The sequence below is a fragment of the Hyposmocoma kahamanoa genome, unplaced genomic scaffold, assembly GCF_003589595.1.
Source record: "Hyposmocoma kahamanoa isolate Upper Pololo Valley unplaced genomic scaffold, ASM358959v1 192, whole genome shotgun sequence".
NCBI lineage: Eukaryota > Metazoa > Arthropoda > Insecta > Lepidoptera > Cosmopterigidae > Hyposmocoma > Hyposmocoma kahamanoa.
The window spans coordinates 1,995,063-2,008,279 of record NW_020653719.1 but is presented as its reverse complement, the minus strand read 5'-3'; the positions used below and the strand labels follow the sequence as shown (position 1 = coordinate 2,008,279).

General features: G+C 37.7%; 1 protein-coding gene across 1 annotated transcript in view; it reads left to right on the top strand.

Annotated features, from left to right (window-relative positions):
* The window catches only part of LOC113226632 (RNA helicase aquarius), a 129,825-nt gene that overhangs the window by 74,317 nt on the left and 42,291 nt on the right, over positions 1-13,217 (top strand). Inside the window, exons 7-8 of the mRNA XM_026459349.1 lie at positions 10,380-10,493; positions 11,464-11,567. Coding sequence (XP_026315134.1) covers positions 10,380-10,493; positions 11,464-11,567 — 218 coding nt within the window. The remainder of the gene's footprint in view (positions 1-10,379; positions 10,494-11,463; positions 11,568-13,217) is intronic.

The following is a 13,217-nucleotide window of genomic DNA, read 5'->3' as shown; positions in this document are numbered from 1 at the left end:
CCACGTCCTATAACCATTTCTCGCGTATTTTTATTAAATGTGTTATGTCAATTCGAGTAAACACATAACACAGCCGTTATTTATTCTTCAGTACACGGGGTGACTTGACGCCACCATATCGCTCTATGATCAAATTGAAACTAAACACTACACTCGAAATTCTGTAACTTATTATCTGCAAGGTTGCACAGATCATAGAGAACCAGTTCTCTAACATTGAAGTAATGAAAGACGTCTTCTTGAGAGACATCTTCTCTGCACTAGAGTGTTATGTATTTAACAATACTAACTGTCAATGTGTTTTTCTACGGAAGAAAAAAATGGAAGTGCCTTAAGGCTCGATTATTATCAGAACCGCCATCGCCTAAAAACTCACACATTCATAATTTGAAACTCTATGAAATCTTGATGTTTGGTTGTAACTTCTAATTGAAAAAGAAGTAACAATTCCTGAACTGTTTGTATAATTTAAACTTTGGCATGTTTTAAACTTTGCCAATTAAGACCTATTATTGCAAGGTTTGATTTTATATTGAAATTTCAATCAATCTGCTGCCATCTAGCAGTCAATATATGAACAACGACGCATTCGAGATGTTTACTTAGTTCTCCAAAAAAGAAGCCCGTACCAAATCTTATTGCAGAGATATCAGGTTTACTTTCTTTTCATATAACAAAAAAAAATATTACGATAAACAGAAAATAGAAATTTATGAAAATTGAACAAAATAAGAATGATATGAAATACCACATCTATTTTATCAAATTGCATTCCAAAGTAGCAAAATAAGGCTTTTTTATAATTTTTAACATTTAATATTTTTCCTCTATGGTTTTCAAGGTTATGCGCGATATAATTGACACAACTGTAACGTACAAAGCGAAAATGACGGACTGAGCAAGTATGTGGAACTCCGCGTACTGTTGGCACACATGTCGCACTCACTATGCACTTCTACTGTATTTGTTACTCTGTATCTGTTTCGGTCCAGGGGGTCGGTACTCGACCAAATTTAAAAACACATTATGCGAATGAATCTTCATACTTGACATTGCCTTTTGATTTGGTCGAATATTACTTATTTGACTGTAATTGTTTCGGACGGATGTTGGACGGAGTACGAGAGTAGACCCCCTGACTCAAGCGACTCTAAAATCAGCCGACATTGACGTGTTTCCTCGCTTCCGCACTCGAGGCAGACAATCTATGTTTCTTAGGCTCCAGAATACATAAATATGTAATAAGCATTTTATGTACAAAAATAAAATTGTATACCTATGGTTTATAATATATACACCCATACATATTTATCAGCGCCGAAGTAATTTATAGACTTTGACAGGTTTTTTTTGTACTTCAAAAAACCAAGCCCGTCGTCAGCGTTTTAAAATGGACGAACAATGAATACACAATTCTTTTAAAGGCAAGTTCAATAAAGGCGCAAAAACTTTAAAAATTGCGGGACCATTTCCATTGTGTCCTTTCGACGATATGGTTTTGGATAATGGTTTTTTGTTGTGGGGTTCACTGACCTATAAGGTCGGTGGTGGAGTTAATTTGCAATCTTATCTAATTCCTCGCAAGTAATTAAACTGAGTATAACAAAAGTGGATGCTTTTTAACTTAGTTCTATCCTGCTTGTTAACGAATAAATAAACAGAAACGCAAGGCATCATTTAACCGCTTACTTATGTTGGTTTAACAATTATTCTAATCTTAAATAATAAACCTGGAAATTCATCATTAATCCATTTTATGCGTCCCACTGCTGGGAACGGGTCTCCCTTCAGGCAAGGATTTTTAGGCCATAATCCGCCACGTTGGCCCGATGCGGGTTGGGGATTTCACACGCTCTTTCGGAGAGCACTACAAACACAACTACAAAATTATAACAAGCTAGTGGAGTAATTTCACAAAAATAATTGAATATCATGGTGAAACATCATGACATTCGATAAAAACTCAAGGTTGTGTACTGTAACGGGACGTAGTCGTGGGATAGCGTAGCGAGAGGATCATTTCAATGAGAAACGAGGATTATATTCATAAATAAAACTTTACTACGTTTATTCAATTTGACATCTTTGTCCAGAAGTCTATCTTGTCTCTTTGACATCAATCTTCTATTCTGTACACAATTCTAAATGCAAACCTATATTAATTCAACCAGTATTTCTAATACAAATCATACTACCTAGTCTACAGTACCTTCTTCGACGTTCTGGTTTCATCACGATGTTTTCCTTCACCGAAACGCTCATGGTAAATTTCAAATTAAATTTTGCACATGAATTCCGAGAAACTCACGAGTCCAGACACGAACCCACAACCTCTGCTTGTGAGACGGTATATCAAACCATTAGACTACCATGACTTCAATAAATAGTATTTACAAACACAATATTCTACGGGAGTTAGGGAGGGGGGAATTCGTAAGGTCGTTGGTTCATACCGTGACTTAGTTAGCATAGCGTCCAGCACTACAAACACAACTACAAAATTATAATAAGCTAGTGGAGTACTTTCAAAAAAATAATTGAATATCATGGTGAAACATCATGACATTCGATAAAAACTCAAATTAAAATGATCAAAAACTTTGGTTAAGACGACACAAATCACCTTGATCGTCGATTAGTAGTTCTACGTTGAGTTGATAAGAACCTTTGACCTTTAAGGGTCTCCTCCAGCGTGTTTACGCACGAAAGTTCTGATACCTGCGTAACAGGAAAAAACTTTTGAAATTTCTACATCACGACGTGCTGTAATTTATGCATCAATTTTTTTTAATGAAATGTAAGTGCGCATTTGACCTCCATCTCACCAGATGAAAAGTGAAGATGAGGTCGACGATGGAGCATGCCTAAATAATGCCTATTCATTCACAACACCGAAATAATGTCTATTCAGTCTCGCATTGAAAAGGTCCAAGGTATAACGTTCAGGGAACAAGTCTACAGGCAGGGAATTCTACTCCATAGCCGTTCGCCATATAAATATGGAAGCGTAACGCTTCATGCGAATCTTTGGAATATCCACAACATAGGAGTGATACCCAAGCCTACGTCTGGTCCCCCGACGATGGGCAGGGGAAGGCGGAATTAAATCGTGTCATTCCATCGCACACTCTCCGTGATAATTCCTGTAAAATACCGATAAGCAGGCAACTTTACGGCGGTGTTCAAGGCTCTGCAGCTTCGCCTTCACTAATTTGAGTCACCTATAAACCTCTTGGCACGGTTGTTGATTGAATCCAAGGTGGCTAGTTGGTATGTAGCAGAGCCATCCCAAAAGTGGCAGCAGTACTCTATGCACGTCCGGACTTGTGCTTGGTACAGCTGGAGCAACTGTCCCGGCGTAAAGTCATACCTCTCCCTGGAGAGGATGCCAAGCTTCCTTGCTGCATTTTTGGCCATGGATTCAATGTATCTGCCGAAATTCAAATTGGACGACAGGCCCATTCCAAGTAGCTGGAGACGGTCAGCTATCTGTATAAATACATTACGAAAAGTTGGTGTCAGCTCAAGGGGACTCCATTTTGTGGAGAATAGACACACCTGAATTTTGGTAGCGTTAAATTTGACAAGATTGGCATCGCCCCAATCAGAGACTCTCTCAGGCGCACAGTTACGTAGGACTATTGCTAGAGTTCCATCTGGCCCGCTAGCTTTATTCACGTTTAAATTCCGCAGAGTTCTAAGTACCTCTTTTTGGCGTATGCGAACTGTTGCCATAGTGCAGCCAGCCTGAGATAAGGTAGGTGGTAGGTTCCCTGCAGCATCCAGACGCGAACTCTATCCAAAGAGTGAGGCAAAAAGATTCGCCTTGTCTTCTGCAGTATGAGACTGCGTGTCGTCCGGCTTCAGCAGAGGTGGCAAAGATGGGCGACAAAAGTTTGCTTCGACCGCTTTGGCCAGGGACCAAAATGATTTGCTATCTGCTGGATATCAGGCAAGCGTGGCCCCTATGCGGCGCATATGGTCGAACTTGGCCCTACATAACACACTTTTGCACTTTTTGGCGACCTTATTAACATCTTTCTTCACATTCCGAGTACTCGGAGCTTTGCGCAGTCGAGCATCTGCCCAAGCTTGGTACGCGGACTGTTTTTGTGCTTCAGCACAGCTACCGGCAGCATTAAACCATGAACGAGCTTGGGGTCCATTGGGTACATCAGAGTATGGTTTGTAATACTCCATACCCAAACACAAGATCTGGACTACACTATCAGCACAACTCAACGAATCTCCTGAAGTAAAGCACACCTGCCAGGGACATGACGCAAAGAAATGGCACTTTTCATCCCAATCTGCTAACCTGTATCGCCACATCCGTCTCATACCACTAGAGCCCTGATTAGGTGTGGAGTATACGGATACAGTTTTCAACAGACAATGGTCGGACTTCCGACCTTCCGACCGGTACTTATCCAGTGGGGCGTCCACAACCACAGAGTATAGGTCTAGATCAGTTGTTAACAGAAGGTCCAAGCAATTAGCCGTATGAGACTCAACGTCAGGGATCTTGGTGGCGCCACTGACAAGCTGGGAAAGCCTTAGCGTTAACGCAAGTTTACGCGTCTCTCTCCCAGCGTGATCGGTCATCTGGTATGGGAACAACCATTTTTGATGGTGAGCATTAAAGTCCCCCAGAATGACTAGTTGCGCCGCCGTAGTAAGCTGAGCCTCATCAGACGTCTCACTCAGATGTTGGAACAACTTCGTTGTCTCCTGATCTCCACTGTGCGAGCGGTAGACACAGGAGTACACTATTTGTGTAACTCCTGTGCCAACCAGAAGCCACAAAACAGAAAAACTCGGAGCCTCAAGGTTCTTGAGACGCTTGACACAGATGTCATCGCAAAAGTACACACAGACTCCGGCACGAGGTACGAACCTGTGGTCAGAGTATATCCTGGATAGCTGAGGTACGCTGCGTTAGTCGGACAACTGATATGCGTCTCGGTGAGGAACAGCAGTTGTGGTTTATCGGTTTCAAGGTGGTAGTGGACCGAATCGAGATTTGAATGCAGCCCTCTGATGTTGGTAAGTTGCACTTTCAATGGGATGACGTGCAACCGCTGTGAAAGTTTTGTACGTGACGGCCGCTTATAATAAATTAAAATAGGTTTTAGTACTTATCATTTATAACCTATTGTAACTTACTAGCTTCATAATAAAAAATGTTTATGGTTCGGTCTTTTACTTCGTAAACAGATACATTAAGTAAAATATACAAATAAATATAATAATAATTTTATTAGTAAATATTTTTATTTGACTAAAGATAGGTATTATCTTACTAGTTATTTTAGGAGACAAATAGCAGAGTTGCTATTATATTATATTAATAATTCAGCCAAATCATTGGCTACCAGACCGGCTGCTTCTATTGAGCAGTCCGTTGACATAGGCCAGTTTACTGACAATAATCATTCTGTTGAAAATAATTCAATTTCTAATTATTTTAATTAATTAATAAGACAACGGAGAGATACTCTTGCTACACAACGTCAGTAAAAAACCAACCTGAAACACACAGAAATAAAACAAATTGTATATTAAACCTGGTGCACCAAAATATTCAAGGCATGAAAAGCAAAGAGTTAGAAATAGAATTATTTATTAACTGTAATAATATTGATATTCTTTGTATTACTGAGCACCACTTTCTATCAAAACATCAGTTCATGTTTAGCTTCAACAATCACCAGGTGGCCAGTTCGTTCAGCAGATAAAAAGCTATACATGGCGGCTCTTTAATTCTTATTAAAAATAATTTAAAATTTAAAGAACGTACAGATATTGTGAGCCTATCTACTGAGCGGACTATAGAGATATCCTGCATAGAGCTTGAACGGCTTGTTATATTAAGCGTGTACAGACCCCCTCATTCATCTTACGAACTATTTGAAAAAAGATTAGATGAAGTGTTAGGCAATTAAATAATCCAAATAAATATATTGCTGTTTGTGGTGACTTCAATGTTAACTTATTAGAAGATTCCAGTGCTAGCAGTAGGCTCATATCATTTTTCCAATGTTATAATCTTGTGAATCTTTTCTTGGTGCCTACTAGAATAACTTCTACTACTGCCACTTGTTTAGACAACATTTATACTAACGCCGTACCTAGTAATAAATCTATTATAAATAAATTAACTTCTGATCACTGCGGTCAATTGGCCACTTTTAATATAACTGTGGACAAAATGCCAAAAAAGGATATCACATGTGTTCCGATAAATAATGGTCGACTTAAAGCTTATAGAAATAACGTAATGCTTAAACTAACTGACATTTCGTACGTTAACGATCCCAATAAATTGTATAATTCAGTTTTCAACATAGTGAAAAGTGAACGTGATAATGTTTTTAAGTCCAAAATCATAACTGTTAATAATTCATTGAAATTTAGTGAATGGGCAACTGTGGGAATTCACAAAAGTAGACAAAGGCTATATGATCTTTACGATGAAAGGACTTATAATACTAGTAATAGTTTTAATGATTTTATTAGGAAATATTTGAAAATGTTTAAACGTGTTTGTGTGGCAGCCAAAGCAATGTTTATAAATAATAAAATAAAAAGCAGCGCGAATGTGGTAAAAACGACTTGGAATATTATAAACAGCGAAACTGGAAGGGTCAAACCTCGTAACTTAGATTTTCAACTAAGATTTAATGACAAAATTGTAATTACGGACGCAGAAGTTGCTAAAATATTTGAAATTTTTTTTACTGACATTCCTATTTTGACTACTAAGTCGTTAAATTCATATCCCACCGCCGCTGAATCCTTACTAAAAGAAAATAATGCAGTTAGCATCACTAATTTAAGATTCCGTCATGTATTTCCAAACGACATTGTTAAAGCCTTTAAATCTATAAACATAAAAAATACTGCTGATCTTGATGGTCTTGATGGCAATTAATTAATTGTCAATTGCGAAACAGCAATTAACGATTGATCAATTGTTAGTAGCGAGAACCGCAATTAACAATTAATTAATCAATTTACAATCTTTTCAATGTTTTTGATTAACAATTAACAATTAAAACTGACAATTATGATAAATTTATAGGGAATATGAGGGTGGGTTAACGGGTGGGTGAGGGGGTTGGTGGTGGGTTTGAGTATGGGTTGGGTTGTGGGTGGGTCACTCACCCCTGACCCCCCAAACGGCCTCCCAACCGGCCCCCCAACCGGCACCCCAATCGGCCCCCCAACCAGCCCCCAACTGACCCCTCAACCGGCCCCCCAATTAAAAAAAATTAATTGCAATTAAAATCAATTCAATTGAAATCAGTTGCAATTAAAATCAATTGCAATTGATTTCAATTGAATTGATTTTTTAATCTGATTGAATTTCTGATTGAAATTTAATTGATTATTGCCCAACACTGGTTCTATAGTTGATTGTATTGGGCCTTATTTAGCCTGTGTCTTTAATAAATGTGTTGATGATGGTGTCTTTCCTGACCTTATGAAGCAAAGTAAAGTGATTCCACTTTTCAAATCTGGTAGTATTTCTGACTCCACCAATTTCAGACCTATATCAATAAATAAATAATAATAAATAAATAACGCACACACTCAACATAGCCCCGCACTAGGGAAACCCTGTGTCGCGGGTGCCATGGACACACACATAGACAACCACAAATTACACCCAATATATCAATACTACCAACTCTCAGTAAAATATTTGAAAAAAATATTCTAAATCATTTGTATGCACAGCTTTTGTAGTAATAACTTAATGTCTCCTAAAAAATTTGGTTTCGCTCGGGGTCGATCTACAACCGATGCTGGTGTCGAGTTGATTAATCATATATTTGATGCATGGGAAGTCTCACATGATGCTATTGGTGAATTCTGTGACCTTTCCAAGGCTTTTCATTGTGTGCGCCATTATGGTGCACACAATCAATTATTTAGCCATTATGGTGTGGCGGGACGTGATCTCGACCTTCTTAAATCGTATTTGCGTGGTAGAGTACAGAGGGTCGATGTTAACGGTACGAGATCATCAGGGTCTGCAATTAGCATGGGTGTCCCTCAAGGTTCAATTCTAGGCCCATTTTTGTTTTTAATTTATATTAATTACTTACCTAGCTTTATGGAGGGTATAAAACATGAGATAGTATTGTTTGCTGATGATAATTCCTTATTATTTAAAGTTAAAAGACACCAATGTACCTACGACGATGTGAACAATGCTATATCTAAAGTAGTTGATTGGTTTGCTGTTAATAACCTACTCCTTAATGAGATATAAACAAATTGTGTGAAATTTACATTACCCAATGTTAGAGAGACGGTTACAAACATTGTAGTTAGAAACGAAAAATTGAATCTTGTGGATACAGTTGTATTTCTAGGTATAACGTTAGTTGCTAAATCGCAATGCGGTCCCCATATAAGTAAGTTATCATAACGGCTCGGCTCTGCAGTGTACGCGATTAAAAAAATAAGGAAACTTTCAGACGTCGAAACCGCTAGATTGCTTTACTTCAGCTACTTTCACAGTCTAATGACATACGGCATTATGCTTTGGGGTAATGCCGCCGATATCAATAGATTATTTGTCCTGCAGAAACGTGCAGTTAGGGCAATTTACAATCTAGGCCCCAAACTATCTTTGAGAGATAAGTTTAAGGAAATTAATATTCTTACACTAGCCTCACAGTACATTTATGAAAATGTAATTTATGTTAAAAGGAATAGTAATTTCTTTATGAAAAATAGTGACAGACATAACATTAATACGAGGAATAAAAATAAACTAGCTTTTCTTGATAGTCGTCTTCACAAAGTCAAAAAATCATTTAAGTAGCAATGTACACGCTTCTATAACAAGATTCCAGTTGATATACAAAATTTGTCTTTCACGAGGCTTAAAACTATAGTGAAACAAAAACTTTATACTAAAGGTTATTATACAACTTCTGCGTACTTGGATGACAAAAATCCGTGATAGTAAGTAACCCGTTTAACCCATGGAGGTAGCCTCGATCTCTGATGTTTCAAATACAAAGAGCAACCCCTAGAGTTTTTTGCTCATTCTTCTCAGGGGCTCTCATTGTGACGATTTCAAGTGTAATAATTCTTACCTATGAAATAAAGATTATTTTGAATTTGAATTTGATAGTAACTAGAAATAGAATTAGGCAATGGGCAAAAAAGAAATAGGCAAGCTTGTCTTAGAAAAAGATTTCCTCAATGGAATAAATAGAATAGATGTAAAAATGTTAAATAAAACCGCGGCTCTCGTTACGGTATTGCTGAGGTCTAGCTGAGCCGACCGGCTCTCGTTAACGTATTGCTCGAGCCCGCCTCACAGCTTCGTATGCTGTCGTGTTCCCCCCGCGCCTCCCCGCACTTCGACGCCGCAAACGCCTGCGAAAAGGATAATAGGCGCGCACGACACGGCCAACCAGACATGGGGAATAGCATTACATTCCTATCGCCGTGACTGTCGTTCCCATTCCAAAAAATCACAGTGATAAATCATCGTGACCTTGTCACGCCTATAACTTACATCACGATATACGGTTTCAGCCAGCGGCTTCTTTCTAATACTTATAGCCGTTTTTTATAGAATGATTTAAGTTTTTACTCCCTTTGTAATAAGTTTCAATTCCATTAAAAAAGTTGATTTTGTACTTAATGTAATTTTGTTTGTTACTTATTTAATGCGAATCTTTGGATTGTTAAAAATAGCAATAACTTTATTGCTTAATGTAATTATATTTCTAGTAGAATACACAAAGTAGATTATACATAAATATAAAATACCAATTCTTCCTATAACAAAACAAATATACAAATATATTTTACTTTGTTCATAAATAGGTTTATAATAACTGCTGCAGATTTTTTTCATCCGCCTTTTCTAGTAGTAATAAGCACCTACGCCCCTTGTGAGTGAGCAAAGAAAGTCTATTTCATTCACTCCCATCGCCGAAATGGCCCGATTTGAAGAGAACTACGAGTGGCGCGCTCAGTCACCACAGAACGGAGATCGCGCATTATATCAAATACGTATGTCGTGATGTGAGTGACGGGGATAGCTATTGGAACAGAGGAACACCTATATGACTTTGGAACGTCGTTCCTTCGGAACGAGTCACGGTGATACTGTTTGACGGCGGATCATCGAATTTTTTTCATCGTGACGTTATTTATCACCCACCTCTACGGCCAATGCGTTCACTCCAGTGCCGAGTCCGTCCGCAACAGCAACAAAGAAAAACAAGACTCCGGCCCAAATTCAGTCCAGCGCCAGCCCTCAAAAGGAACTATAGAACCCAAAACATTGGTTTCATGGAAACTTTTTTTATTAAATTTAATATATTTTTTTTCTTTGTCGTCAGTTACTTCAAATGCTAAAGTTCTATGCTCGCTTCGAAATTAATGATGAAACTGGAGATCCCATGAGCGATCGTGACATGACCCTTATGCACTATTCAAGAATTACTTCTCTCCAGGTAAGGATTAAGGCTAGTTTTAAGTTTGTCCATTATGCCATCTGCAAACCACGATCTTTTTGAGGTAATGCAGATGTAGATCTGATTCGAAATGTTCTCCGCATGGAACTGTTCTTAGTTCCTATGAAACAACGCCATTTTGCCTTTTAGTTCAGACCCGCTACGAAGTTCCGTGGTTATTTATTTATTTTGGCTGTCCATAGACCAATACGCACCGCTCTAAAATCCGTATAATCTGCTCTCCAAGTCGAAGTTACGGCTCGTACAAATATTAATTCGTATCTTAGAATTCTACACATCATCATTAGGTTACACTCATCCACTGCTGGACGTAAGCCTTCCTTTAAGCACACCAACTCTCCCGGTCCTTCGCTGCCGGCAACCTTTCTTAGATCGTCCCTCCATCTAGCCGCAGGGCGTCCTATACTACTTTTGCCTTGACGTGGTCGTCATACTAGAACAAGTCATCGGCCATCCTTCCTTCCTGCAAACATGTCCGGCCTACTGCCACTGTCATAAGGTTATCTGATTTTGCGAGCTGTATCGATCACTTCAGTCAAGTAGCAGTAGGGTTCCTTGGAAAGAGTTCGTCCAGGGAAGTATTGCCCCCTTACCTGTTTTTGCCGCCAAGCAGTAATGTGAGCATTACTGCGTTCAGGTTTTGAAGGGTAAGGGTGCTGGTGAAATTACTGGCATATGGGACTTGTCAACTTGTGTCTCAGGGTGACGGGCACAGTGGCAGTGCCCCTGAGATCCTTGCAATTTAAAGATCTGAGTGGCACTGCAACTGTTATGGACATGCGTGTTACTTAATACCAGGCGCACGACTTCTTCGTCCTGTCACTTGATATTATAAAAAAAAGTTTTTTGACGTTTGACTTCATTAGGAATTCGCTCCATCAGAGAAACCCCAACCATAGCTCTACACGTTTTCTACACGCTTATTATTAATTGGTATCTTTTTTCACAGAAAGCAGCTTTCGCCAAGTTTCCAGATTTGAGACTGTTTGCTCTAGCAAACGTTGCAAGTGTTGATACAAGAGAATCTCTCCACAAACATTTTGGTAATCTGAGGTAAGTCAGGGTATATTAGATTACGCTAATCTGTTCTCTCGCCTTCAGAGCGTGGCTGTTATACTAAATACTTCGTTTTTTTTATTGAGTCCTATACGTAGCTGTGAATTAAAATAGCTTAAGGTTACGAAAAATCGGGTATACTAGTACATCATCTAACATTTTCCAGTATAATTGAGGTTATCAGCGCAAAACGGTATCTAAGATTTCTGTGAATGTAACCCACATTTAACATCTGTGTTCTACAATATTACTTTAAATGATACTTAAGTACATAATTATTATACATTTGGGTGGTATTTTCATGTTTAATTTTTTTTTATGTATGGGTCGTAGGTATATGATTCCCGGATATAAAATTAAATTTGCCTTATTTGAAATGCTTTATTAACTTCTATATACATTTCATGGAGTTACAACGCTTTTGTGCGAATAGCCTCAGTTCTCCTAAACAAATAATGTAAACAGCGCTATGCGTATTAGTAGCTTTATTTCAATATTCCAGAACATAATGTTTATGCAAAGATAAGATATCGCCCTTTACAGTGTTCATTGTCGCGCTAATACCAGGGGGCCTACCATAACCTTTCTAAAAACAATATATTTCAATGTAAGCTTAAAGTAAGCTTGTTATAATATTACTCATATTCGTGCCATGACAAACCTGTCTACCAAGAAATGTATTACTGCTAAAATTACTGAAAGAACTAGTGATTTCCCATTATTGTCTATCCCTTCTCTAAAAAGGAAAGAAATAACTCTATATTAACTGTACAATGCCATCTCTTTCTTTTTTTGATGTTTCGAATCGTCCTATCGTGGCATAATGTTAAAGTACTTAATATTATTTACATTCAGAGAATTTTAACTGCCAAAAAAAGAAAAGTATGTAATAATGAAATTTATTAAAATTACGTTGTTTTCAATTAATTTTTTGCATTTTCATGAAGAAAAATAAATAATACAAGCTGAGTCTTGACTGTCACGTTGTGAATTCGGAATTAGAGTCTACTGTTGACTGTTAGTGTAGCCAAGGAGCATATAGATGTCTCTGTAACAATTTTACGAAATAAACATCGCGTATTTTTATTTAACGAGAAATTATTTAGTATGTACTATTAAATAAAAAAATAAACAAAATATTGAAGAGATATATGTAAAGAAATAAGTTCAACTTGACTCTTAATCATTACAAATCAATATTTAGACTACAAATTCGAAAGTAATATTGTTTCCATTGCATCCGTGTAACTATTTTAAGATTGCTAAATTTGACATAAGAGCAATATTACTTTATTGTTAAAGTCGCGTCATAGCACGAACTGAGTGAATGAATAGTCACAAAGCTGCCAATAAAACATCATAGCTTTAACATTGCAATAAGCTTACTTTAAGCGCGTTATGGTACGAAAAAACTCAATGTAAGGTTAAAGTAATATTGTTTTAAGAGGTTGTGGTAGGCCCCCAGAGGCTCTGACGCAGTTGTACTCAGTACAATTTACAATAATATGTATAAACCTACACATAATACTGCACAATATTAGAAACGAAAAATATTAGTCAATACTTATTCTGACTAGAATTATTTTACAAGGCATGCAAGGCCATCACCACACTTATCGAGATGGAATCGCATGAAGCCGTTTAAAA